General features: G+C 39.0%; 1 protein-coding gene across 1 annotated transcript in view; it reads left to right on the forward strand.

Annotated features, from left to right (window-relative positions):
• Nucleotides 1–25,574, forward strand: part of CNOT11 (CCR4-NOT transcription complex subunit 11) — a 26,620-nt gene continuing 1,046 nt past the window's right edge. Inside the window, exons 1-6 of the mRNA XM_069100516.1 lie at nucleotides 1–502; nucleotides 3,960–4,124; nucleotides 8,982–9,134; nucleotides 14,423–14,625; nucleotides 15,840–16,042; nucleotides 25,449–25,545. Coding sequence (XP_068956617.1) covers nucleotides 16–502; nucleotides 3,960–4,124; nucleotides 8,982–9,134; nucleotides 14,423–14,625; nucleotides 15,840–16,042; nucleotides 25,449–25,545 — 1,308 coding nt within the window. The 5' untranslated portion in view covers nucleotides 1–15. The remainder of the gene's footprint in view (nucleotides 503–3,959; nucleotides 4,125–8,981; nucleotides 9,135–14,422; nucleotides 14,626–15,839; nucleotides 16,043–25,448; nucleotides 25,546–25,574) is intronic.

Consider the following 25,574-nt stretch of genomic DNA (forward strand, 5'->3'; position numbering starts at 1 on the left):
GCCGCGGGGGGGTTGATGCCCGGTGGCGGGGGGAGCCCGGCGCCCTGCAGTCTCCTGGCCGCCTCGGAGCCGCGGGGGGGCGAGGAGGCGGCGGCGGCGGCGGCGGCGGCGGGGCCCGGGCCCGGCGGCGCCGGCAATAGCAGCAGCGGCGGCGGCCCCGGGGGCAGGATGAGTCTGTCCCCGAAGGAGCTCTCCAGCCTGCTGGGGATCATCTCGGAGGAGGCCGGGGGCGGCAGCACGTTCGAGGGCCTGTCCAGTGCCTTCCATCACTACTTCAGCAAGGCGGACCACTTCCGGCTGGGCTCGGTGCTGGTGATGCTGCTGCAGCAGCCGGACCTGCTGCCCAGCGCGGCGCAGCGCCTCACCGCCCTCTACCTGCTCTGGGAGATGTACCGCACCGAGCCCCTGGCGGCCAACCCCTTCGCCGCCAGCTTCGCCCATCTGCTGAACCCGGCGTCCCCGGGCCGGGGCGGCCAGGAGCCCGACCGGCCCCCGCTGTCAGGTACGGAGCCCCCGCCCCCCCCCCCCCCCCCCCCCAGGCTCCCCGGGGCGGGGCCGCCCCCTGCAAGATGAGCGCCCTGGGCCCCGGGTCACGCAGCGCTCGGAGGCCTTGTTAGTGCCCCCGGCAGGTGCCTGGAGCAAGGGCAGGGCGGACGCTTTATGAAATAACACCCCCGGGTTGGCCTCTAGGGGCCCTGCCTTTGGGCCCCTCCTGGGGACAGCGCGCGGTCTGACGGGGGGTGCCAGCGATCCCCCTTCGCTGCCCTAAGGGCTCGTGCCTGGAGCCACCGCCGCCTCGGGCATTGTTGGGCGCTGTGGTGTCTGAGGTCAGTTTCCCAGGCTTCCTTGTGGGGCCGCCATGCCGATTGTTCACGTACCCGCACCCGCGGGCCCTCCTTCCTCCCGGCTCTCCCCTTAGGGATCTTAATTAAGAGCCCTCCTCAGACCGCCATCATCCCTATTCACACGACTTTCAGGTTTCTGTGGTCAGGACCTAATTCTGTGATTCTACTGAGCTCCATTCTGACAGAACTTCCTGCCTATAATGATAGTTCTAGGGGTGGCTAGGTGGCCCAGTGAGGAGAGCACCTGCCTTCGAGTCAGGAGGACCCGAGTTCAAATCCAGCCTCAGACACTTAACACAAAAACTAGCTGTGTGACCTTGGGCGAGTCACCTAACTCCAATTGCCCCCCCCCCCATAAAATGATAGTTCTAATATATTCCTTTAAGGTTTATGAAGCGTTTTGCATATGTTACTTCATTTGTTCTTAACAGCAGCCCTCTAAAATAGAGACTGTTATTATCCCTACTTTATAGATGGGGAAACAGCCTAGGAGAGGTAAAGTAACTTGGACAGGGCTGGTCACAAAGACATTTAAATGTCTGAGAATTCAATTTCTGGTCTTTGGTGTTCGATGTACTTTGCCAATCTGACTGTTATTGCAAGTACTGTCTCTGACTTCACTTCCTTTAGGCATCTTAAACACAGCATATCCAGATGGAACTTTCTCCATCCATGTCATATATCGGTTGAGAGTGCCACCATCTTTCTAGTCACCTAGTTTCAAAACATTAAAGTCATTCTCTACTTGATCTTGTCAGTTCTGCTTCCACAACATAGTTCACATCTTTCTCCTCTCATGTATATGTGATTCAAGTCCTCATCACCACTTACTCAGACTACTTCAACCTCCTTCTAAAACACTGCTCTCTTCTCCAGTCCATCACACCTCTGCCAAAATAATCTTCCTGAAGTATAAATTCTGCCATTTTAGACCTTCTACTCAAATTATCAGTGCTTTATATTATTGCTTTTAGACAAAATATAGATGCTTATCATTTTAAAAAACTTTTCCCAAAATGTTCTACCTTTCCCTTTTATTTCATAGCACTCTCCTTCTTCTGTGCCAGCCAAACTGTTATTTACTGTTCCTGGACTTTACAGTCCTTATCCTATTTCTGTTTTCTGTCTGTTTACTTATCCCCTGATGTTCCCTGTGCCTGTGATGTGCCTGTCATAATTTCGCCCTCTAGCATGGGCCACCTCCTACAGGAATACAATTTTTCCTTTCGGTGGGGACTGTTTCATTTGGTCTTTAGCCCCTAGCACCCAGTCCTATGTTTTGCATGTGGTGGCCACTTCATATCTGCTTGTTGGAGTGGATTGGTTGGCCTACCTCGGTGTTCTAACTGAAGATGCATCATCAAGAAAAATACTGCCTCAAAAAAAACTTGTTTTATAGTTTTATGATTTGTCAGTAATCGTTTATTAAGTTCCTATTATTTATTAGTTACACATGCTTCAGAAAAACACTGCTGTGTAGTTTTAGGATTTGTCAATAGGCATTTATTATGTACTTATTTATTAATTATCTATTAGTAAGCATTTATTACCTATCACAGGCTCAACTGAGCTTAGCACTGAGGATCCAGAGATAAAAATGAAACGTTACCTGCTTCCAAGGAGCTTCTATTCTGTTTGGGGAATTAACAAGTGCAAATATAATTAAATACAAAACTTATACAAAGTAATTTCCAGGAGAGTAAGCACTAGCAGTCAGAAAGACCAAAAAAAAGTTTTCTTTTAGAATAGTGGCACTTCATTTGAATTTAGGAAATTAGAGATTCTAAGAGAAGAGTAGAAATGAGGAAGGTATAGATTCCAGGCCTATTGATGGACAGTCTGGGTTCGAAGGCCAAAAGAGGAGAGGTAGAAAACATGAATATCATCAAGGAGGTCAATCCAGCTGGAACACAGTGCATGAAAAGGAGTAATATCTGGAAAGCTAGCTTATAAAGGCCTTTAGTGCCAAAAGGAGGAGCTTTTATTTTAGGGTAGAAACAGTAAGGTATGAGTAGTGGCTGTTCAAGTTTTTTGAGCCAACGGGTGACATTGTCAATTCTGTATTTTAGGAATTTCAGTTTAGCGGCTGTTTGGAAGTTGGAATAGAGAAGAACAATTTTTATTTGGATTAACATGAAACAGGCTCCACCCTAACTTTTAAGACCCACAGATGAATGATAAAGAGGTTTGAGGATTTCAGGAGAATTCTTTTAACTATACTTTCCTAGTTGTATGTCCTAGTGGAAATAGACCTGGACTAGGAATTAGACAGGTATTCTAATCCAAACCCTGTTGCTCACCTTTGGCACCTTTGACCAAGCTGCTTCACCCCTTTGGACCTTAATTTCCAAAATGATTTTAGACTAAGAGACCTCTAAAGTACCTTCTAACCCTAAATATTAAGACCTTAAGTTTCTTCGTAGGACATAAGTTTTAGTAATAAATAGCCTGCCATTCCAGCCGTATCTCAACCACACTGAACTGCTTTTACCCATTTTCTTGATATTTTTGATATAAAATTTGCAAATCATCTTCATTTTATGTAGTCTTAAGTCTAATCTTCATTTTAAGCATTATATGGTGAGAAAGTAGGAATCATACTCAAGTTCATAGCCCTGTCTTTTCTAAAGTAGATTACTGTGTGCCATATATAAAATTAACAACTATGTAGCAAGCATAAGGAGTGGTGACATAGGGCTAGGTTCAGGTTTATATTATTTTATTTTTTGCTTATTGGAGGGGGGAAGGTAGGGCAATTGAAGTTAAGTGACTTGCCCAAGGTCACATAACTAGTAAGTGTTAAGTGTCTGAGGTCACATTTGAACTCAGATCCTCCTGACTCCAGGACTGGTGCTCTAGTCACTCTGCCACCTAACCGCCCCTCAGGCTTATTCTTTAAGGAATACCTTTCCAGTATTTATGTAAAGGTCATCTTACTGGATTGTAAGCTCTTTGAGAGTGGAGTCTGTTTCTCATTTATATTTGTATTCCTGTTGATAGTCTTATTTTACACATGTTAAGGATTTTGCCAAATGTTTGTTGAGTTTGACAATAGTAGTTTTAAGACAGTTTTTTCCCAGCAATTTTATTGAAGCCTTTTTTTTTTTTTTGCAGGATTTTTGCCTCCTATAACTCCACCAGAAAAGTTTTTTCTTTCCCAGTTAATGCTGGCCCCACCAAGAGAACTCTTCAAAAAGACACCTCGACAGATTGCCTTAATGGATGTAGGAAACATGGCCCAGTCAGTGGACATCAGTGGGCTTCAGCTAGCATTGGCTGGTAAGAAAAGAGCCAGCATATAATCACTTCTTTATTGAATCTTGAAAAAATGAATTTGCATATTGTTCTTAAGACAGAGATCAAGGTAAATGTGTACTGGGAACACAAATGTCTTCTGTGTAAAATAATTTTTTTAATTCTGAGTCTTTAAATCTTGCCATTTTAACAGTATATTGTATGAACCCATTTTACATTTCAACTAAAACATTTGTTTTCTTAATTGCCTCAGGAAAAGTAGATGTAATTTAAAGTTTTTCTTTGCTAATAGAAACTTTCTTCAGCTATAAGATAATACCTTCTTGCTCTTATAACTTGTTATTTTGCATTAGACATACACTTAAATCTCTCCTTTTTTTCTAACGCATTCTTTTTAAAACAGAATATTTTATATCTTCAATGAAGTCAATAATAGTTTGTCATAGATATAATCTTTTTTTTTTTTTTGGAGGGGGGGAGGCAAAGCAATTGGGGTTACATGACTTGCCCAAGGTCACACAACTACTAAGTGTGTCAAGTGTCTGAGGTCGGATTTGAACTCAGGTCCTCCCAACTCCAGGGTTGATATTCTATTCACTGCGCCACCTAGCTGCTCCGAAATAATATTTCTTGAAGCAGTATACCAAGGTTTGAAAAGAAAATGCCTTAAAAATCTTGGAAAATTTGTTAGCAGAGTTTGTATTATGAAAATCCAGTCAACTAGCCAGTTATGTGAAAAACACTATAAATATCAATTACTTAAGTTCATCAAGTATTTATTAAGCACCTACTGTTCCCAAGGCTCTGTGCTAGGTGTTGACAGTACATCAGCAGAATTAAGAGACGTTCTCACCTTGAAAGGCATATGTTATTGCAACATTGGTACCACTAAGTAAGCATGAGATGAGAAGAGGGGGATAAGGAGAGAATAGAGGAATAAGGAAAGGAATCATCTAGAAAGTGACACCTGAGTTGAGCTTTGAAAGAAAGAGATCTAAGAGGCAAGGGTAAGGAGGAAGTCTGTCCTAGGCATAGGGTACAAGAGAGGGAATGCCAAGTTCAGGTTGGTCAAATTGCTTCCCTTCACACTCTACATTTTAGCCTGTTTGACGTGTCAGAAAAGTAAGGCAATGGTTCATAAAGGCCAAGCTAAGAAGTTTGTGTTTATCCTAGAGTGAGTTAGGCCACTGGAAACACTTGAGCAGGAAATGACATGGTCATAATTGTTTTAGGGAAGGTTACTTTGGCAGCTGATTTGGGCAGGGAAGTAGGGTTCACAGATTTCTCTACTATGTTACCCTCTATTAAAAACTGTGATTACTTTCTTTGCAAATATTTATGAGTGTTGCAGTACACTTGTATTTAACTTTAAATAGAGGTGTGTTTGATATGGAAATTTACCTCCAACTAAATAATGAAATTGCATTGTAAAGATCTGTTCCAGGAATTGACCTTTGAACTCTAGCCTTAGTTCTCTGTCATCTCTTCGTTGGATTATCTACTAAATTAAATGGATTACTTTTCCCAGATAATGTTTAAGGGACTGTTCTCTTGAAAGAAAAAATGAGAATCATAGTCTGATATGTTGACAGAGAAAATAAATTGAGTTGTTAATGACTCATTAGAGGGATATATTTATCTTACTTCTCACCTATCTTTTTCCCATACAGAAAGCAGTTAAGTGGAGTAACATAAACCTATCACAAAAGGAAGATTGATCAAACATAGGCTTTCTTAGAAATATTTTTTATAATTGCCATTATTTTGTTGAATCTTATCAGATCCTCCTCTCCAGCTTCATGTCTTTTAATGCAGAGGTGCCTGTGATTGTCCACATTGTTTGGGTGCTGATATTTGAGTGACAGCCTCACTATTTGACACACAGAAAGGACTGTCCTTGTAGATGAATTGTGTTTAAGGTGGGATCTGGTCATGGGGAACAGGCTCAGGAGAAGAGAGAGAGCGTGCTCGGGGTGGTGGGGGGGGATTGGTTGTGCCCCCTCCCCTTCTCCAGTATCACAGATGACCCTCTTGGGTTTATAGCAGCAAAATAAGATGTTGTTTTTCCCCCAGTATTGTCTTCTTCTTATCTGAAATGTTTAGCCATTTCTTCCTCCATCCTAAGGTGTCCTAGATTTCATCTGTTTTTTGCTTTATTTTTTGGGGGAGGCCAATTGGGGTTAAGTAACTTGACCAAGGTCACAAGGCTAGTTTTTGTGTTAAGAGCCTGAAGCCGGATTTGAACTCAGATTCCCCTGACTCCAGGGCCGGTGCTCTATTCACTGCGCCACCTAGTAGATTTCATCTTTTTCCGCTTCTGCTTTGCTACTACTTTGACAGAGCTGACTACCTCTGCCCTCTTCCCCTAACCCAATTCATCTTCCATCACTGGGGAGCAAGATGTTCATGTTAGTGAATTTCCCATCAAAGAGCTGAATTTTTTTATGTAAACCTTTATATATGTTTCTTGACTTAAACTAAATTAATTTTAATGACAGGGTGATGATCTTGATCATCTACCTTTTGAATTGTGATGGTCCTCAGGCCTGTTAAGCAGGTGTCAGTGTCAGCTACTGCTAGAGGCAAATACATTGATGGTGGCAGGAAAGGACAAAAATCAGCCTAAGAATCTAGAGTCATTTAGTACTGGGGCCATCTCTGTCTCCAACCTCTGTATCTACTACAGAGCTGGTAAACCAGTTAAGCAAGCTTCTGAGACCTATGATACTTATGTGTTAATCAAGTGCACATATATTATAGTGAGGTCCTGAAATGCTTGGGGTCCTTTTTTTCCACTTTTGGGATCTCTCTACATAAAGGCTATTGGCTAAGTATAATCTCTCCAAAATTGAAACACTACGGGGCAAGCACTACCTGCTCCTAGATGTGACATCCTTCCAGGACCTTTATTCAGGTCAGAGCACAGTGTGGATTGCCTATAGTACAGGCCCAATACCAGCTGTCACTTGGACACGTACTTCGATTTGTTGACTAGTAAGCGTGCCAAGTCATTCACATTCTTTCATCCATTCCTCCATGACCAGAGGCATTTCCACAATTGACAACTAGCTTTTCTTTGTATGATTTTTCATATCCCTTTTATGACCCATATTGACTTTTCTTTATCTGCCCAAATTTTTGTCTGTTTGGAAAAGTAATCCTGCTAACTTTCTATTCTCCTTGAAAAAAAGGAATATCTGTGACTGAGAGAAAGTCCTTGTATTTATCTAGACTGTATGAAAAATTGTTTTTTAGATAAATCAAGAGATAAGTGGTGTTAATGCTATCTGTTAGTGTTACATCAACCTTTTAGTGACCTATAAGTGAGGAAAAAATCCACGGTATCAGTTTCCACAGTACAATCTTATTTCCCAAGTCTGTTTCTCATGGTTGGGATGTATGTAATTATTATTTAAGTGAAATTACCTGTTTAATGATTTAAACTTGTTTCAGATGATTTAAAGTTTTATATTGCTCGTTATATTATCTGATTAGGTGATCTTACCTTGGAATAATGGATTCTAGAACATTACCAGATAGCTAGATGGTGAGGTGAATAGAGCACCAGGCCTGGAGTTGGGAAGACATAAGTTCAAATGTAACCTCAGACATTTAGTAGCTTTGTGACCCTGGGCAAGTCACTTAACCCTGTTTGCCTCAGTTTCCTCATCTGCGAAATGAGCTGGAGAAGGAAATGGCAAACCACTCCAATATCTTTTCTGAGAAAACCCCCAATGGAATCATGAAGAGTTGAACATAACTGAAATGACTGAACAGCAGCAACACATTTTACCTATAAAATATTATAGTATTACAGTAAAACAGTTGGTAATCTTTAAATAAATTGATGCTTTTGATGTTTTTGTTCATTTGCTTTGGTGCAATAAACTTTAGGAATCAAAGTATTTCAATAAACTCTTTCCTTCTCTAATTCTTTTTTTCCAATATTCACACAGCTGTATATTGGCATATTCACAAACTGTTCCTGGAAAGGGAAATAGATTTTTTTTTTTTGGTATCACTTTAATAGAAGCTAGTAAAAGAACAGAGTACATCAGAATATGTGAATTATCTCAGGGTACTTAAACTTTATAAATGTATCTTGTGATTACTTTTTAATAGACTGGAAATCAAATCCAAAACAGCTTCTGATATCTCATGATTTGTGAGCTTTCGTGAAGGGTTTACAGTACATCTAGCACAGCAATGAAAATGTGAATTAAAAGATTGAGAAATTTGGCAGGGCGCTGTAACTGAGCTTGTAGTCTTCCTTTGCCTAGACTGAAGATTTCCCAATCCATTCATTTTCACAAGTGCAAAAAAGTGCAGCTGTCTGCTTTGGAACTAGCTACACAAAACATCTCTCTGGAGGTCTAAAATTCAGATGTATTGCAGTGGGATTGATTAGCTTCAAGCAACATTTTCCAGGCTGGTAGGCAAAAATTTGACGTACCAATTACTTTTATTTATGAATCGTGCAATGCATGTGTTCTTAATTTTTTTCATAAAAACTGGAGGAAATAAAAAAATTGTGGTACTCCCAGTAAGAACAAGCTTTTCCCTCATGACACTGATCATATTCATTTTATGGGTTGGGAAAAGCATGTATTTGAAAGAAATTACTTTCAAATACATGCTATCTACCTACCTACTTAGTCTATGGTTTGCTAACTTGTTTTTTCTTTCCTCTTATTCTGCCAGTAAGAATTATTTTAGGACAGCTTTGCTCTTGTTTACCAGTACCCTAGGAGGAACATCATCTCCTTGGAAGGCTATAAATTGTTTCATTTCTGCCTGCTCAAACTTAGACTGTTCTGAGTACACTATAAATAATAGACTGTTAACTTTACATTATTTAAAAGGCCTCATTTTTTTTTCCAGAACGGCAGTCTGAATTACCAACACAAAGCAAGGCTAGCTTCCCTAGCATTCTCAGTGACCCAGATCCAGATTCTTCAAATTCTGGTTTTGATAGTTCCGTTGCCTCACAGATCACAGAAGCTTTAGTCAGCGGACCAAAGCCACCCATTGAAAGTATGTATATAAATTAAACTATATTCATTTTGGTGGGTTTTGCAGTGCTATTACATGAATTTCTGTAATGTGAGAATATAATGACTGCTATTATAGGAATCTTGTGAAAATTAGATATGATCAGATATGAGTGTTTTATAAACCCAAATGTGCAGTTATTATTATAAAATATCAGCCTACAAGGAAGATGACCTTTCCCTCAAAAAGGACTTTATACAGTTTATCACATACTTAGAATCATTAGTCAAGAAGTATGTAAACTTTTAATAATTAGTTGCATCTTGAATTTTAGACTGAAATAGGATGTTTCTTAAATGCTTAAATATAATTTCTGGATTTGTCTGTTAGGACTGTTGTCTTAATTCAGGGACAAGACAGTGTTGCACTAATCTGATGGTTAATCTCTATAGCGCTACCATGAGTTTCAGGTATTATAGCTAGTTCTCCTTACATTTTTGTTTTGTTCTCATCTCGTTATGATTTCTTTTCACAATCCTTAAGCATGTGGAGACATGATAAATGACCAAAATCACAATGGAGTTTAATTAATCACACTTTTGTAAGAGAGCTAGGAAAAATAATGTTAACACAGTCTTTTTAAGTTGGTTTAGCAGGGCTTATTTGCCGTGTGGTTACCTGTTTTCACTAGACAGCAATAGCTGACAAATTTAAGATAATTTCTGGTGTTTTGGGAGGGGTGGAGGGCGATTTTGTTGTTTTGGGGTTGTTTTTTTTTTTAAGAAAGCTTTCTTCCAGGGGTGGCTAGGTGGCGCAGTGAATAGAGCACCAGCCCTGGAGTCAGGAGGACCTGAGTTCAAATTTGTCCTCAGACACTTAAGACTTACTAGCCATGTGACTTTGGGCAAGTCACTTAACCCCAATTGCCCCTCCAAAAAAAAAGAGAGCTTTTTCCATTTAGGTAAATACAGTTCCATAGTTGAGCCCAAACTAGTGACTAGTGATTTAAATTAAGTAATGGTAAATAGTTTTATGTCACAGTGGTATTTTAAGGTAACACTATTCATTCAGGTACACATGAAACTTTATATAAATGAGCTTTATTTAATTCCTTGCAGAATTCTAGAACATATCAGAAAACTTGTAAATTTAGCTCCCTAAGAACCAGCATAGATTCTAGAATAGGTTGTTCCAGACTAACCTCATCTAAATTTTGAGAGGGTTTCTAGACACACAGGGTCAGTCAATCAGAAATTCATTTCAGCAAGACATTTGACAATCCTTTGGTTAAGTCTTTGTTGACCAAACAGACCTGAGTTAGATGTCATTAACACTAAGTGGATTCAGAACTGGCCAAAAGACAGGACCAGAAGTAGAGTGACTCTCTATAGCTACCAGAAGGAAGGAGCTACCTAGTGTGTCAACCCTGAAAACAAATGACCAGAGTCACGAAGGTTTTGGCCCCATTGTTAAAAATACCAAAGAGCTTTCACAGGTTATCACAACTACAGTTAACTCTGAAAAAGTAGAATAAAACCCAAGAGATAACAGTGGTCATTAAAAAAAAAAGCTTTCTTTATTCCACTGGAGGAGAGAAACTAGACACATTTGCCAGGGGCCCCTCCAGTAGGAGATCCACTTTAGTGTGGGCTAATCTCAGTACATATGCTACTGGCTAAGCAGTGAGCTATAGCGCTGACGATGAGGGATAACGGTGACAGACAGGCTTAATTCATAGCAGGACTTCATGACCAGGAACATGGGTACTGCAGGTGCTTGACCAGGCTCAGAGGCCACCTGCTGCTGGTGTGAAAACGTTCTGGGATTTTGCTGTGACTGAGTTCATCCAGAGGATGAATGCAAAGGATTGTTGTTATGCCACGCTCAGGGCATAGCTTCCTTGGCTAATATCTCTGGAAAACTGTTTCCTAATAGTAAAAAGAGGGGTGGCCTTGGCATGGGGATCCTTGGCCCTCTGCTAGTCGGCATTTTTATCGTGGACTTGATTGAAGGCATTGGTGGCACATTTACTAGATTTGTAATTTATACACTATCATCCTACATCTGCTTCCTTTTGTGGATAAGCTCCTTAAGAAGGTCATCTATTATTGGTACCTCTGCTCCCTTCCTTAACTCTCTCTAGTCTGGCTTCTGATGTCCTCCAACTGAACCTGCTCTCTCCAAAATTACCAGAGATCTCTTTTTTGCCCCACTTTTTAAAAATATATGTTGTTTTTTTTTTTTTACAGTACAGTGGTTCTGTCCACCATCTCTCCAGTATCCTCTTCCCTTCTCCCATAGTACAGTCCTGTATAACAAAAGACAAATGATTATTACACCTCCTCAGCCCTAAACTCTAGGTCTTTTTAACATATCCAAAATAAAATTCATTAGCTTTTCCCACAGGCCTTGACTTCCCTTTTACTTTTGAGAGTACCACCATCTTCCCAGTTACCTAGGCTGACAGCCTAGTTGTCAGTTCTTTACCCCTCCCTCTTTCACCATCAGCCCTATGTCCATTCTGTGCCAAGTCCTGTTAGTTTTACTGTAGCACCATGTCTCATATGTAGCCTGGTCTTCCCTCTGATGGGGGCATCTTCACTCAGACCCTCATTACCTCACACCTAGACTTTAGCGATAGCCTGTGGTTGGTCGCTTCCCAGTTTTCCATTCAGCTGTCAAACATTGATCTTCACTAAGTTCAGATCTTAACATACCATCTCCCTATTCAGTTATCCATCCCTTAGACATGACATTTTATCTCCCACATCCAGATATTTTTACTAGCTGTCCTTCACTCCTAGAACTCTCTCCCTCCTTGTCTCCATCTCCTGGCTTCCCTGGCTTTCTTCAGGCCTCAGCTAAGGTCTCACTTTTGCAAGAACCCTTTTCTAGTCCTCTTTAACTTAATATTTCCCCTCTGAGATTATTTCCAGTTTATCCTGTTTATGTGTAGTTGTTTGCATGTTGTCTCACCCATTAGACTATGAACTTTCTGAGAGCAGGGATTGCTTTTTACCTTTCTCTATATCTCCAGCACTTAGCATAGTACCTAGAATGTATTAGGTCCATGATAAATGCTTGTTGACTTGACTGACTTTACACAAAGCTGAAAGGAACAGTTGACACATTAGACAGCAGAGCTAGCGTCTAGAAAAACTGGTAATCTCATATAATAGCTTTAATATAGTAAGATGAAATTTAACATGAATTAATATAAATTCTTAGACTTAGACTCCTTAAAGAAAATTTACTTATACAAGTGTAGTCAAGTAATGGGAGTTCTTGCAAAAAAATAAAAAGCTTTGGGAGTTGTAGTGGAAGTCAAAAATAGCTATCATTCTCTTAGGCTACAATAATAGACATGTGTTTATAATGTGAAAGGTGATTATTTTGCTCTACACCACTGTTGTATTCCTTAGTCCAGGGGTGGGGAACCTGCGTTCTTGAGGCCATGTGTTAGAAGAGGTTAAAAGTTGGGGACAATAGAGATGGATTCTGGAAGAAGCTTCACAGAGGTCTTGGCACTAGGTTGGACCTTGATCAAAGGGAAAGATTTCAGTAGGTTGAGACATGAGAGGGCAGTTCATTCTGATCATGGCATAGAAGTGAAAGAAGGAAGGGAGAAAATGATAGATAAGAATATATAAAAGGAAAGAGTATGTTGGAAAGGTTGTTTTAGAGAAGATTATGAAATGTCAAGCTAAAAAGTATTTATTCCATAATTTAGGGGCCTTTGAAAAGGGCAGTAACATGATTAGATTCTTATAGTTGAAAGTTTACTCTGGTGGCAATGTCATTGGAATAGACTTGAAGCAGGGATATCATTAAGGAGGCCAGTATGGTACTCTAGAGAAGGTAAAGAGAGCCAATATTAGATTGGTTGTAGTGGGATAGGGCAGATGCAAGAAACGTTTCGGAGGTAGAATTGACAAGTGATTTGGATATATATCGGAGTGGCTAAGAACTGAAAGATGACTGAAGCTTTTGAGTCTGCCTAACTGAGAGAATGGAAATACTACTTTTTGTTTCTAATGAACATTAATGGGAGGAATAACTTTGGGCAACAGTGGTGCATTGTTTTTAATATGTATTTAAGATGATGGCAGGACATTAAGGTAGAGAGATCCAGCAGGCAGATGAAAAATATAATCTAAAAAGAACCCAAGTGTGAAGATTTGGGAAGGCCTCAATTTAAAGGTAGTAATTAAAGTAGATAAAAAGAGAGCAGAAGGCAAAACCTTGAGGAATTCCTCAATTTAGAAAACAGTTAACCAGTGAAAAGCCTGTCTAAGAAGTAGGAGAATAATGTCATAGAATCCAAGGGAAATTACTATCATGAGGGAGGGAAGTGCTTAACACTGTCAAATAGATAAAAGGAGAATGAGGACTGAAAAAAATCCAGTGGGGGCTTTAATTTTTTTTCAGTAAAACAAAACTTTTAAAAATGCAAGCAAAGTCCCATGTTAGTTAACTTGAAAAAATATTAGAATTTTTTCGGTGTTCAGACATTGTACTCTCCTACCAAATTGAAAATTACAGATTTAGGAATACTGTTTCAGAATTAGCACAGTGCCTTGGAAGATAACTGTTGCCATGCTAATGTTACAGTGTTGTAATATTTAAATGTAATATGAGATTCTTAATATAATTCAACTTATTTTTCCAAAATTTTGTTGTATTAAGTAACTGAGTATGTTTGTCATGTGTTCTGTGGTTCCTTTTTAAACATTCTCTTAAAACTTTGAAAGAGCTGTTAATTCATAAATGGTGGCTTTAATAAACCTTTTGTCTGAAACCTGATGCCGTGACTTGCTAGTGAACTGGATTTAAGTGAGGGAGGGCTGTGCAAGGTCACCAGCTTCACTTTCTCCTCTGGGTCCAATGGCAAGATACAGATCAGGATAATTGGAGATGGCCCCCATGTAGCTGATCAGCATTAACCTGGAGGAAGATCTCTGATAGGCCCTAAATCTCTATTCTCAACCGTGCCCGATTCAGTCATTTCACTAATTGAATAAAGACATACAAGGCACATTTACCAAATGTGGGCAATCTGTAGAGCTAGGATGGATCCTAACATACTGTACTGTATGATAGAATTAGGGTTCAGAAAGGTCTCTGCAGATATGTGGTTCTCAGACTAGTAGAAAGTTATTAGAGGAAAATGAATTCCTGTTTCTCCCTCTCATTATAAAGTTTCTGACAAGATATGATTGTGTTAAGTAAAGTTGCATGTGTAGATGTCATGGTAGAATAAACACACTTTTTTTAGGAGCCCAACCTTATACTTTATTCAGAAGTGAAAAAAACAAGTCTTCATCTTACAGGTCACTTCAGACCAGAATTTATTCGCCCACCACCTCCACTCCATATTTGTGAAGATGAACTTGCTTGGTTAAACCCAACAGAGCCTGATCATACAATTCAGTGGGACAAATCCATGTGTGTTAAAAATAGCACTGGTGTTGAGATCAAACGTATAATGGCTAAAGCTTTTAAAAGTCCCTTGTCTTCTCCACAACAAACACAGGTAGGTGTTCAATTACATGCATATCATTTTGTTTTCCACATTTGCTGATCTTTGCTGGCCTTTAGGTTTTAAAAGTTCTAGAAAAAGTGTTGGATTATAAACCAAGTAAATTTATACTAGCACTAAATAAGTAAAGGGTACATGAAAGGCATTTAAATTCACCACAGCTTGAGCTCTTACTGTTAAAAGAGAAAGTAGACACTGGCTGTTCTTTTCTTCCTAAAATATTCTTTTCAAACTCATAGCAGCCCAGTCAGTAAAATGAGATTATCAGCTTTTATGGGATTACATCAAATTTTCACAGCCCCTCAAGCCCCATATTATGAATGGAAGCAATCGTGTGAGCAATCTCCAAATCATTTATTTGACCTAGGAATGATTTTTTTGTCTTAATGTGGCAGCCAAGCGTTAGATTCAATTTTTTTTTTTCCCTGTGGGCTTCCTTCCCCCACTGTGAATTCAGTGCTACTCTAACAAAGCACCAACCTAATATAGCATCCATTTTTATGGTTTATACTTTTCTTGAAGCATGGAATAATTGATTTATTTACTATAGTTTTGTTTTAGCCCCAAAGTCCAATTTACATTAGCAAAACTCAAGCAGAGTAGGTGATGATACTGTTGTGAATTTTTATTCATAAACATAGCCTCAGAAGATGAGATAATTCAGATTTGAGTATATTGAAAATTCAAATACATATTCTAATGAAGACCTGCACAACCTGCTGCCAGCAAGCCACTTATGGCGTGCCAAAGGATTTTGGGGGAAAAAATGTAGGAGCACTCAAGCTGCAGGTTGTGCAGACCTATTCTAATGGTTTAGCTAAGGCAGATGGAATAGTGGCACAGAAGTCAGTGAGCTAGCCTGGTAACAGGAAGAACTGAGAGCCTTTTTTTCTGAGGTACTCTCTTCATAATCCTTGGCAAGTCATGTAACTCTCAGAGTCCTAAGGCAAGCCTCAAAGACTAGAAGTTGAAGAGCTTATCTACATTGTTAGAATTAACTCGCTGGGAAGTTTTCTATAAAATGAATATTATAAGTTTGAGGGGGTGGAGATTATTAATTTTATGAGAAATGAAACAGAAATCTGGTTTACTGAGAATATATTTCATAAAGATGTGCTCTAGACTTATGTCTTATGCATGTAAAATGACAATTTAGAGGTTATGATTAAAATATGACTTATTTTCTTTTATATTTGACTATGTTGTAGCTCCTTGGGGAATTAGAAAAAGATCCCAAACTCGTTTATCACATTGGCCTCTCTCCTGCCAAACTGCCTGACCTTGTGGAAAATAACCCTCTAGTTGCTATAGAAATGTTATTGAAATTAATGCAGTCGAGCCAGATAACAGAGTATTTTTCAGTCCTGGTCAACATGGATATGTCTTTACATTCAATGGAAGTTGTAAATCGGTAAGTGTTTCTTCTAAATTGGGGCATGAATTTGCTGTGTGTATGAGTGACTCGTTTATATTTTCTATATATGCTTCCTTAATGTCTAAAAGAGAAAAATCAGTATAATTATGAAGCATATAGTTATATTTCAGAAGAATTAAAGATATTGATGGCCTTGATTATATTTTGTGCCTTCTAGAGGCAGCTCCAATTAATAATGAAGTATTAGGCCTGGAGTCAGCAAAACTTAGGTTCAGATCCTACTGAGAGAAGCTATAACTGGGCAGGTCATCATTTCTTTGTACTTCATTTAGGCTTATCTACTTTTTTTTTTAACTTATTAAATTAAAACTCCTTCAGTTATACCTTGATTGTAAATGCCAGCAAGAAAAAGTGTTAACTTAATACTTTAGTATATTGGTTTTGTTTTTTTCTGTATTACTAGCACTGAGTAAAATAGTAAAAAATATTATGGCAAATAGTAAAATACTTAATACATGCTTATTTACTTGGTGAAATTCAAACACATCCTTCCTTAGCAAGCACTGATGACTCAAAAGACTTTATTTCAGCCAGTTGACACAGTTACACAGAACAAAAGGAAAGCCAACAGAAAGCACAGGTACAGTACAGTGTTGAAAGGTACATGTTGGATTTATTATAGATTTAAAAGGAAGATGCTGTGTATATCTAGATTTCACAGGCTTTGTGTGAAATCATCAGTTCTAAAAAGGTTTTATTCATTAATAGCTGACACCAAGTTAAGTAGGGTCCTAGCTGCAGAATATGCTAACAGGCCTTCCCTACCTGTGTACAGCAGACTGATGTTCAGCATGGTCAAGGAACATAAAATATTCTGGTTAATGAAATTTCAGAATTAATCATAGCCTAGGTTGTTCACTATTTCAGAAGAAACAATATCCATCATGCTAAAACACTTCTGAACATAATTTTATCTTTCTTAAGACTGTCCAAGAGAAAACATACATTAAGCTTCTTATGCTAAAGTTCTTCAATAGACAGTTCTCAGGGGCACTAATTTATATATAATACCCACTTAACTCCATTCACTTGATCAACCAAGGTCTTAGGCTAGTTTAATTAAGGGATTCCTCCAAAGAGGTCTGGTGTGTATCCTAAATGTCTTCCCAGTTAGAGTATTTACATACAGAAGCAGAAATAATGCACAATACTTATGATCTACATATGAATTTTTTGGCTTTGAAATGTATTATGGGTTTCAGTATAGCACCTTCACTTTCTTAATTCTATATATGCTGTTATAATTCTGGGCAAGGTTCCTCACTTTTACAGGCATCATCCCTAAAACTTCACCCAAAACATTGGTAGCACTTAAAAGGCTGGCTATATTTTTGTAATCCAAACTTTATTGATAGTTTAAAATCTAGATTTTTTTTCTTTGCACATTATATCTCTATTGAAATACTGTTTAAAGAATAATTTCCCTAAAACACCTATTTGTACTTTCTGCCCCTAAATGTGAGCATGTGCAAAGGTACAAATCAAGGCAAACAAAAACAATAAACCCTTCAGAGCCAAAGTAAAGTCCTACTTCATTCAAGCCTCTTCTCACCTACTCAGCTTTGGAACATCCCTCTCTTTCTGAACTTGGTTAAGTAACTTGCCCAAAGTTACACGGCTAGTTTTTTGTGTGGGTGTTAAGTCTCTGAGGCTGGAACCAAACTTGGGTCTTCCTGACTCCAGGGCCAGCGCTTTTACTCACTGTGCCACCTAGCCGCCCCTTCTTTCGGAACTCTTAAAACAGCTTTACTGCATTGTTAGACTGAGTCGTCTCTCAGCCCATTGTCTTGGACTGGGTGGTATCTGAGACACCTATAACTGTGTCCTAGGTATTATAGTAACTCAGCAAATCAGTCAACCATTTGTTTTCTAAGTGTTAATAATGGTCATAAGCCATCAGTGGTTTTCAGCTGTTTTATCATATAAATTCAATTCGTTTCATTAGGTTTTTCTAAATGTCTGTAAGATACAAGGCAATGTGCTAGACAGTGGGGGACACAAAGATAAAATGAATCAAAGTTCCTGCCTTTTAGGAATTTATATTCTACTGGAGGTAATGAGAACATAATATTTACCAAGATAATACAAGATAACTTCAATAGGACAAGAGCACAGATAAACTAATGGGTATCATGAAAGGCTTCCCCTAGGAAGTGATATCTGAATTGTGCCTCAAAAGAACCTAAGAATTTTAGAAGACATGGAGATAAGGAAATTTGTTTCAAATTTGTACAAAATTTGCTTTGTACAAAGTCACCCAGGTGAAAGACAGAATGTCAAGTTCAGGGAATGACAAGTAGATATCTATCCTAAAGGCAATAAGATCACTGAATTCTTGAACCCAGGCAATGAGAAAATACAGATATAGTGTTAGAAGGAACTTCCAACCCTATTAAGGCCCTGGGATGACTTCCTATATGGTCTTTCCTTCTTGCCAAGATAGTTGCCTTATCCTCTGAACACAATTCAATTCACAATTCATACTATTACTCCTGACTAGAACATGCTTCCCTACCCCCCCACCTCTAAATCTTTCAAATCTAATTCGATCAAACCCCATCTCCTTTTGTGAGATTATTCCATGATTATATTTTAGAAAGATTGGCTTAAGTCCATATTTTAGCTCTGCCACTTAAGCCTATGTATCCCCAGCAGAATGCAGATGCCATGAAGCCTAGGGACTGGTTTTCATTTTTGTCTTGGTGTTCAGAGTACCTAAACACTACACTTTAGCTAGCACATGGGTTCTTAATATTTGTTGAACTGTATTAAAGTTGGAAGGGATCTTAAAGGATATTAAAGATTTACCATTTTACAAAAAAGTGATGTAGCTTTTCTGCTTGAGCATCTTCACTGACAGACCTTTTCAGATAGCGGAAATCTGAGCTTTCTTTGATTCCAACAGAATAAGCCTGAGCCATTGTTGGTATGACAAGCCTTCAGATAACCACCTACTCTTTTCATTCCCCTTTGTTCTCCCTTCTCCAGGATGAACACCCCCAATTCCTTAAACTAACTTGTATGTTATATAATTCCCCCCCCCCCCCCCCCCCCCCCGCCCCTCCCCCCCCCAATACCCACCCCCCCTCCCTCAAAACATTTTTTTTTTTTTTTTACTCCCCCCCCCCCCCCCATCTATCTTAGGATCTTCACCTTACTGGACACACTGCACTTTGTAAATACCTTTTTTAAATGTACTCAAAATAAATCTAAAAGTAGTCTGGCCAGGACATAAATCTACAGTCCCCCTTGTCCTAGAGACAAATCAGAGGGCTTACATCTGCTGTTCTGTTGATGTTACTAGTCTCTGAGCCTGTTTTCTATCAAATGAACTAGCTCCTATAACCTATGGGTACTGTACTTCTACTTAGTTCATTTTTCTTATAGTTTTTTTTGGGATAGCCTTATCTGTTATTGCCTCATACTGTCTCTTCTGCTTTAAATAGCTATATCCATTGTAAATAAGCTATCAGGTAATACTCCCAGAATCTTTTTCAAGGGAAGGGAAGAAAGGGAAAGGACTAAATAACAGGCTACAATCCCTAAAACTGAGGTCCCTGAGAGGGAAATTAGATGTACTAAGGGAAACAAAGAATACGCAGACCAAAAGACCTTTTTTTTGTTGTTCTTAACTGAAGCCTAACAAAACTGAATTTACCCTCACTTTTTCTTCCCCCTGCCACCCCTATCCCCACCCCATTACTAGCTCAAGCTAGCTCTGAAGTAAAATACTGATCTGTAAAGAACTGGGGCATTTGTTTCCTCTAGTATGGAAGCTGGAGGGGTCTGCTTACCTTATAGCACAAAGGGCAAAATGTTTTTAATGTTCACTTCATAAGATTTTTGAGTTGTAAATGTTATTCTTCTCCCCCTTCCCCAAGACAGCATGCAATCTATATTGGCTATAATTAGAACCAATGGGAGGAATCACAAGAAAGAAGAAACAAAAACAAGAGTAAACAGTTTGCTTCCATCTGCATTCAGAATCCATAGCTCTTTGTCTGGGAGTAGCCTTTTCCATCCTGAGTCTTTGGAGTTGTCTTAACAAGGATCTAAGTCTACCAGAGTTAGTCATTGTACCTCCTGTGTACAACGTTCTGGTTCTGCTCATTTCACTCAGCATCAGTTCTTGTAAGTCTTTACAGGTTTTTCTGAAGTCCACCTGCTCATCATTTCTTATGAAACAATTTATATTATATTATCATTCTATTACATTATAATGTACAATGTATTACATTACATTATATTATATACCACAACTTGTTCAGCCATTCCTCAAAGTAACTCCTCAAGTAATGGACATCCCTTCAATTTCTAATTCTTGGCCATCACAAAAAGCTGCTATAAATATTTTTGTACATGTGGGTCCTTTTCCCATTTTTATTATCTCTTTGGGATATAGACCTAGAAGTAGTATCGCTGGGTCACAGGGTATGCACACAGTTTTATAGCCCTTTGTCCAAAATGGTTAGATCAGTTCACAACTCTACCAGCATTGCATCAGTGTTCCACTTTTCCCACATCTTCTCCAAAATTTATCATTTTCCTGTTTTGTCATGTTAGCCAATCTGATAGGTATGATGTGGTACCGGGATATTCACAGAACCAATAGCAACTATTGATTGTGCCGGAGTAATTCTGAATTGCAAAATATAACAGACTCCATATAGAAGATAGAAGCAAAACATTTATTCAGACACCAGAAAACCAAATCCATCATAGCAACAAAGAAGTTAACCTTATCACTGCAGGAAGCAAACCTTTCCCCTGCTCAGTCCTTCACACAAACACACTCACAAATCCTAGCCGTCTGCTTCCCTGAAACCTGTCTCCCTCCTTTCTAACTGCTCTGACTCCCAGCTTCCTCTGAGCTCTGCTCCACCCTTCCTGCTTTACCTATTTAGCAAACTCCTCCCACCACAGACTCCATGTGATTATATTTAGCCTATTAAGGGGCAGGAAAGATTTTCAAATTACCATTACTGTAAGTCATAGTTGTATTGATTTGCATTTCTCTAATTAATAGTGATTTAGAGCATTTTTTTTCATATGACTATAGATAGCTTTACTTTTAATAGCTTTAATTTCTTCATCTGAAAACTGTTCATATTCTTTTTCATCAGTTGGGGAATGACTGATATTTTTATAAATGTGATATAAAACAGTTCTCTATATATTTGTGAAATGAGGCCTTTAACAGAGACACTCATAAAAATTGTTTCCCTTCTAATCTTGGTTGCATTGGCTTTGTGCAAAAATGTTTCAGTTTAATGTAAAAATTAATGCATTTTGCATTTCATAATGTTCTCTATCTACCTCTTGTTTGGTCATAAATTCTTCCACTCTACATCAATCTGACAGGTAAACTATTCCTTGCTCTCCTAGTTTGCTTATATCAGCCTTTATAGCTAGATCATGTACCCATTTTGACTTTACCTTGGTATGGTGTATAAGATGTTGGTCTATGCCTAGTTTCTGCCATACTGTTTTCCAGTTTTCCCAGGAGTTTTTGTTTAAAAAAAATATTATTATTTATATTATTACATATAAAATATAAATATATAATTAATAATAAAAATATTAATTATATAGACTACTATGTCTAGTGTATATATAGCCCAAGGATTCTTGACCTTTTTTTGTTGTGGACTCCTTTGGAATTCTGAAGCCTACAGACCCATTTTCTTTTTTTTTTTTTTTATTAAGCAATCAGGGTTAAGTAACCCGCTCAAAGGATACACGGCCAGTTATTTCTGGGTGTGGTGCTGAGTGTCTGAGCCCGGGATTCGATCTCCAGGTCAAACCAACACTGGAGCCGGTGCTCTTACTCGCTGAGCCACCTGGCCGCCCCTAAGCAATTGGGGTTAAGTGACTTGCTCAAGGTTACACGGCCAGGTGTTCTGGGTGGGTGCTAAGTGTCTGAGCCCGGGATTCAATCTCCAGGTCGTTCTGACACTGAAGCCGGTGCTCTTACTCGCTGTGCTACCTGGCCGCCCCCAGACCCATTTTCAGAATGTTTTCAAGTACGTAATAATCAAAAGAGCTATAAAGGAAAACAATTATACTGAAATACATTTATCAAAATGTTTTTAAAAAACAAGTCCAAGAACCCCCTCACTCCCCCCCCCCACCTCCACTCAACCCCCAGCTTTTAGTAAATTCATGTACTGGGGTGACGTAAAAAATAGCCTATGTCTAGATAGAATTATAATCACATGGACTTGATAGTTTTAATCTTGGGTGAGTTATTTAAAACTGAACCCAGTTTTCTCATTTATAAAAAGGTAGGATACTTGAACAACCTGTTTTACATTGTTTTAATAGTAAAATGAGAATACATTTAAACTTACGTGAATGTAAATTATTTAATTCAAAGGCATTTAGAATTCTCTATAGAGAACAGATAACAATAAGCACCTACTGTGTATGACAGAATGTTAAGTACCTACTCATGAGACAGAAGTTATACAAAGATGCAAAGCAAAGTGCTGTATGATTTTCTAGTGTAGGAAAAGTCATGACCAACTGACTGAATCATACAATGCATTATAGAAGAGGTGACAGAATTTGAGTTGGGCTTTTTGAATCCCAACCATTTTAATGGTTCAGTGGGCAAAAAGAAGGAAGTGGGAACATACCTAGCACGGAGAAGAGTGAGCACAGAGGCAAGAAAATACAAGGTATATTAACTTGACAGAAAGAAGTCTTACTTGGCTGGAGAATAGAGTATGCAGAAGGAAATTAGAAAAGTGATAGTTTGATGTTCCTTTAATGCCAGGAAATCAATGAAATCTTTGTAGCAGAGGATTGCTTCAGATCTCATGTGGAAGACTGAACTGATATTGATAGGGAGGGTAGATTGCAGGAGGAAAAGAAATGAAAACAAGATTAGGTGACTTTTCCAAGAAAAAGATGGTGGCAGGAAGTAGATATAAAGGAATAGGATAGATGCATGGTGTTTTGGAAGTAGTATGATGAGGCAAAGGAGAGGGAAGAGTGAAAAATAAGACCCAAGATGTTGGCCGTGGGAAGAGGAATGGTTTCAGATGAAAGAAAGATGTTGAATTTCAGAACTTGATGAGACACACAAATGAAGTTGTTCACATAGGCAGTCAGACTGGTGAGTGCCCAAGAGAGAAGTTAAGGCTAAAGAGAGATTTGGAAGTAGTCCCTGCAGAGGCTGAGGCCATGAGGTGCCAGATACTGCAAAGTAAAAGTGTTAAAAGTTAGAATGGGGCCAGAGACAGATTGTAGGTGTTTTGAAAGATTAATAAAACAGCTTACTTACAGCATTTGAAAGTTGCAAAGATCAGATTCTTATTTGATAACCCTGTAAAGTGGAGGTGCTATACAAGCAAGGAAATTTGGGCTAAGAAAGGTTAAACAATTTGCCCACAACGGGGTGTGAGGAACCTGTAGCCTTCAGGTCCTCAAGTGCGGCCCTTTGACAGAATACAAACTTCATGGGACATATCCCCTTATTAAAAAGATTATTTCTGTAAAGCGTGGACTCAGGCAAAAGGCAGCACCCAAGGATCTAGAAGGCCACAAGCTCCCCACTCCTAGCCCACAGGAACACAGCAAGTAAGTGACCAGACCAGGTTTTGAACCAAGGTCTACCAGCACTCTGCTAGAGAGCTAGCAAAGTATAGTATCTCAGAAACCAGAGGAAAGACTATTTGAGAGTGAGGGGGTGGTCATATGTGTCTACCAAGAGGGTTGAGGAAGATGAAAACTAAAAAAAAGAGCCTTATTTTATTTGCTAAGTAAGAGACCTTAAAAAGTGGATGCAGAAGCCTGGCTTTAAAGGTTGATTTTGAGAAGCTCTGAGGCATTAGGTGTAGACATTATTTTGTAATAAGATTTGGCAGGAAAGGGGAAGGACTAGAATGATATCTGGGGTGGAACCAAGAGAGACACCAACTGCAGGTGAAAAGAAAGGGAGCCGTGCCTTCTGTGACTGTCCTGGCGGCTTGGCACCCACACTTCCGCTTCCTTTGTCTGCTCTTCACGCTGCAGCCATAACTGAAACACAGCAAGTCTCTGCCCCTCTCCTCATCTTCTGTCTTGGCTGATATCACCATTCTTTCAGGATGCCTTGTCACCTTTAGGTCACAACTATTTCCTTACTATGAACCTAGTTTCATTCCTTCTTCCTTTTGGACATGCTGCTACCTATTAATGATTCATCATATTTTCCTTGGATTTCTCCTTTTGCTTATATAATGTGTATGTGTATGTGTGTGTGTGTGTGTGTGTGTGTATGTCTGTGTGCCTCCAGCTACAATTTAATTACTGAATTCCCTCAGTAAATCAACATTTATTTTAAAGCATTCTACTATTTGTCAGGCTCTGTGCTAGAAACAGGTTGCAAGGAAAAAAAGAAAATAATCTTTACTTTTGTGCAGCTTACATTCTATCAGGGGAAACATGTACATAAGTATAAACAGAATAAATATAAAGTCATAATCATCAACAAGCATTTTACTGTATTCTAGGGACTGTGCTGAACAAAGATAGTCCCTACTCTTTAAGGGAAGACAACATGAAAACAACTATGTACTGTCTCCTCCTCTACCCCTTCCAGAAAGCATTTTTTGGAGAAAGTATTAAGCAGTTGATCAGAAAAGTCTTCATGTTAGTGCATCTCGAATGTGCAAAGGAATAGACAGGAGATGGAGCGCTGGAACTCTTGCATCAGAGTTCTAGAAGCAGGGTCTCTTCCTCTCTTCTCTGTTAAGTGCTTAATAAACATTTGTCGAATGATAGAAAAGGAAATACCAGTAACTACAGTTACAATTCTACAAATGACACTTTGTCTTTTGCCATTGCTCAACCTGGAATTTGCCCTTCTCACCCACCACTGTTGAAATCTTCATAACCCAATTCAAATATAATTTTGTCCATGCTGCTTTCTGATTTCCATCTTCATTCCCTCCCCACTTAAAAATGTAACCCTTACGAAACCTTTTACCTAATGTGCTTTCTGAGGACAGTAACAGCCTTTATTTTATTTATTTATTTTTTTAAAGCAATCAGGGTTAAGTAACTTGCTCAAGGTTACACAGCCAGGTGTTTCTGGGTGGGTGCTAAGTGTCTTGAGCCCAGATTCAATCCCCAGGTCATCCTGACACTGGGGCTGGTGCTCTTACTCGCTGTGCTACCTGGCCGCCCCTGTAACAGCCTTATTATTTGTTAAGATAACAAAATGCATTAAAATGATATTAAATGGGCTTGATATCACATCTAAAGAAAATTTCCACAGATGTAATTAAACAGATTAGCTGGAAATTATTTTCATAGAATGACCCAAAGATTACACAATTTTAATTTATGATTGTCTTTGATCTTGCTTTTTATGTACATTTTTGTTTTCCAACAGACTTACAACAGCTGTTGATCTACCTCCTGAGTTTATTCACCTTTATATATCAAATTGTATCTCTACCTGTGAGCAGATTAAGGACAAATATATGCAGGTGAATAATGAAAATTTACAAAAACTTCC

Source organism: Petaurus breviceps, unplaced genomic scaffold (genome assembly GCF_028583685.1).
Source record: "Petaurus breviceps papuanus isolate PSGF00001 unplaced genomic scaffold, PetGlider_PUasm1.0 419, whole genome shotgun sequence".
Classification (NCBI taxonomy): Eukaryota; Metazoa; Chordata; class Mammalia; order Diprotodontia; family Petauridae; genus Petaurus; species Petaurus breviceps.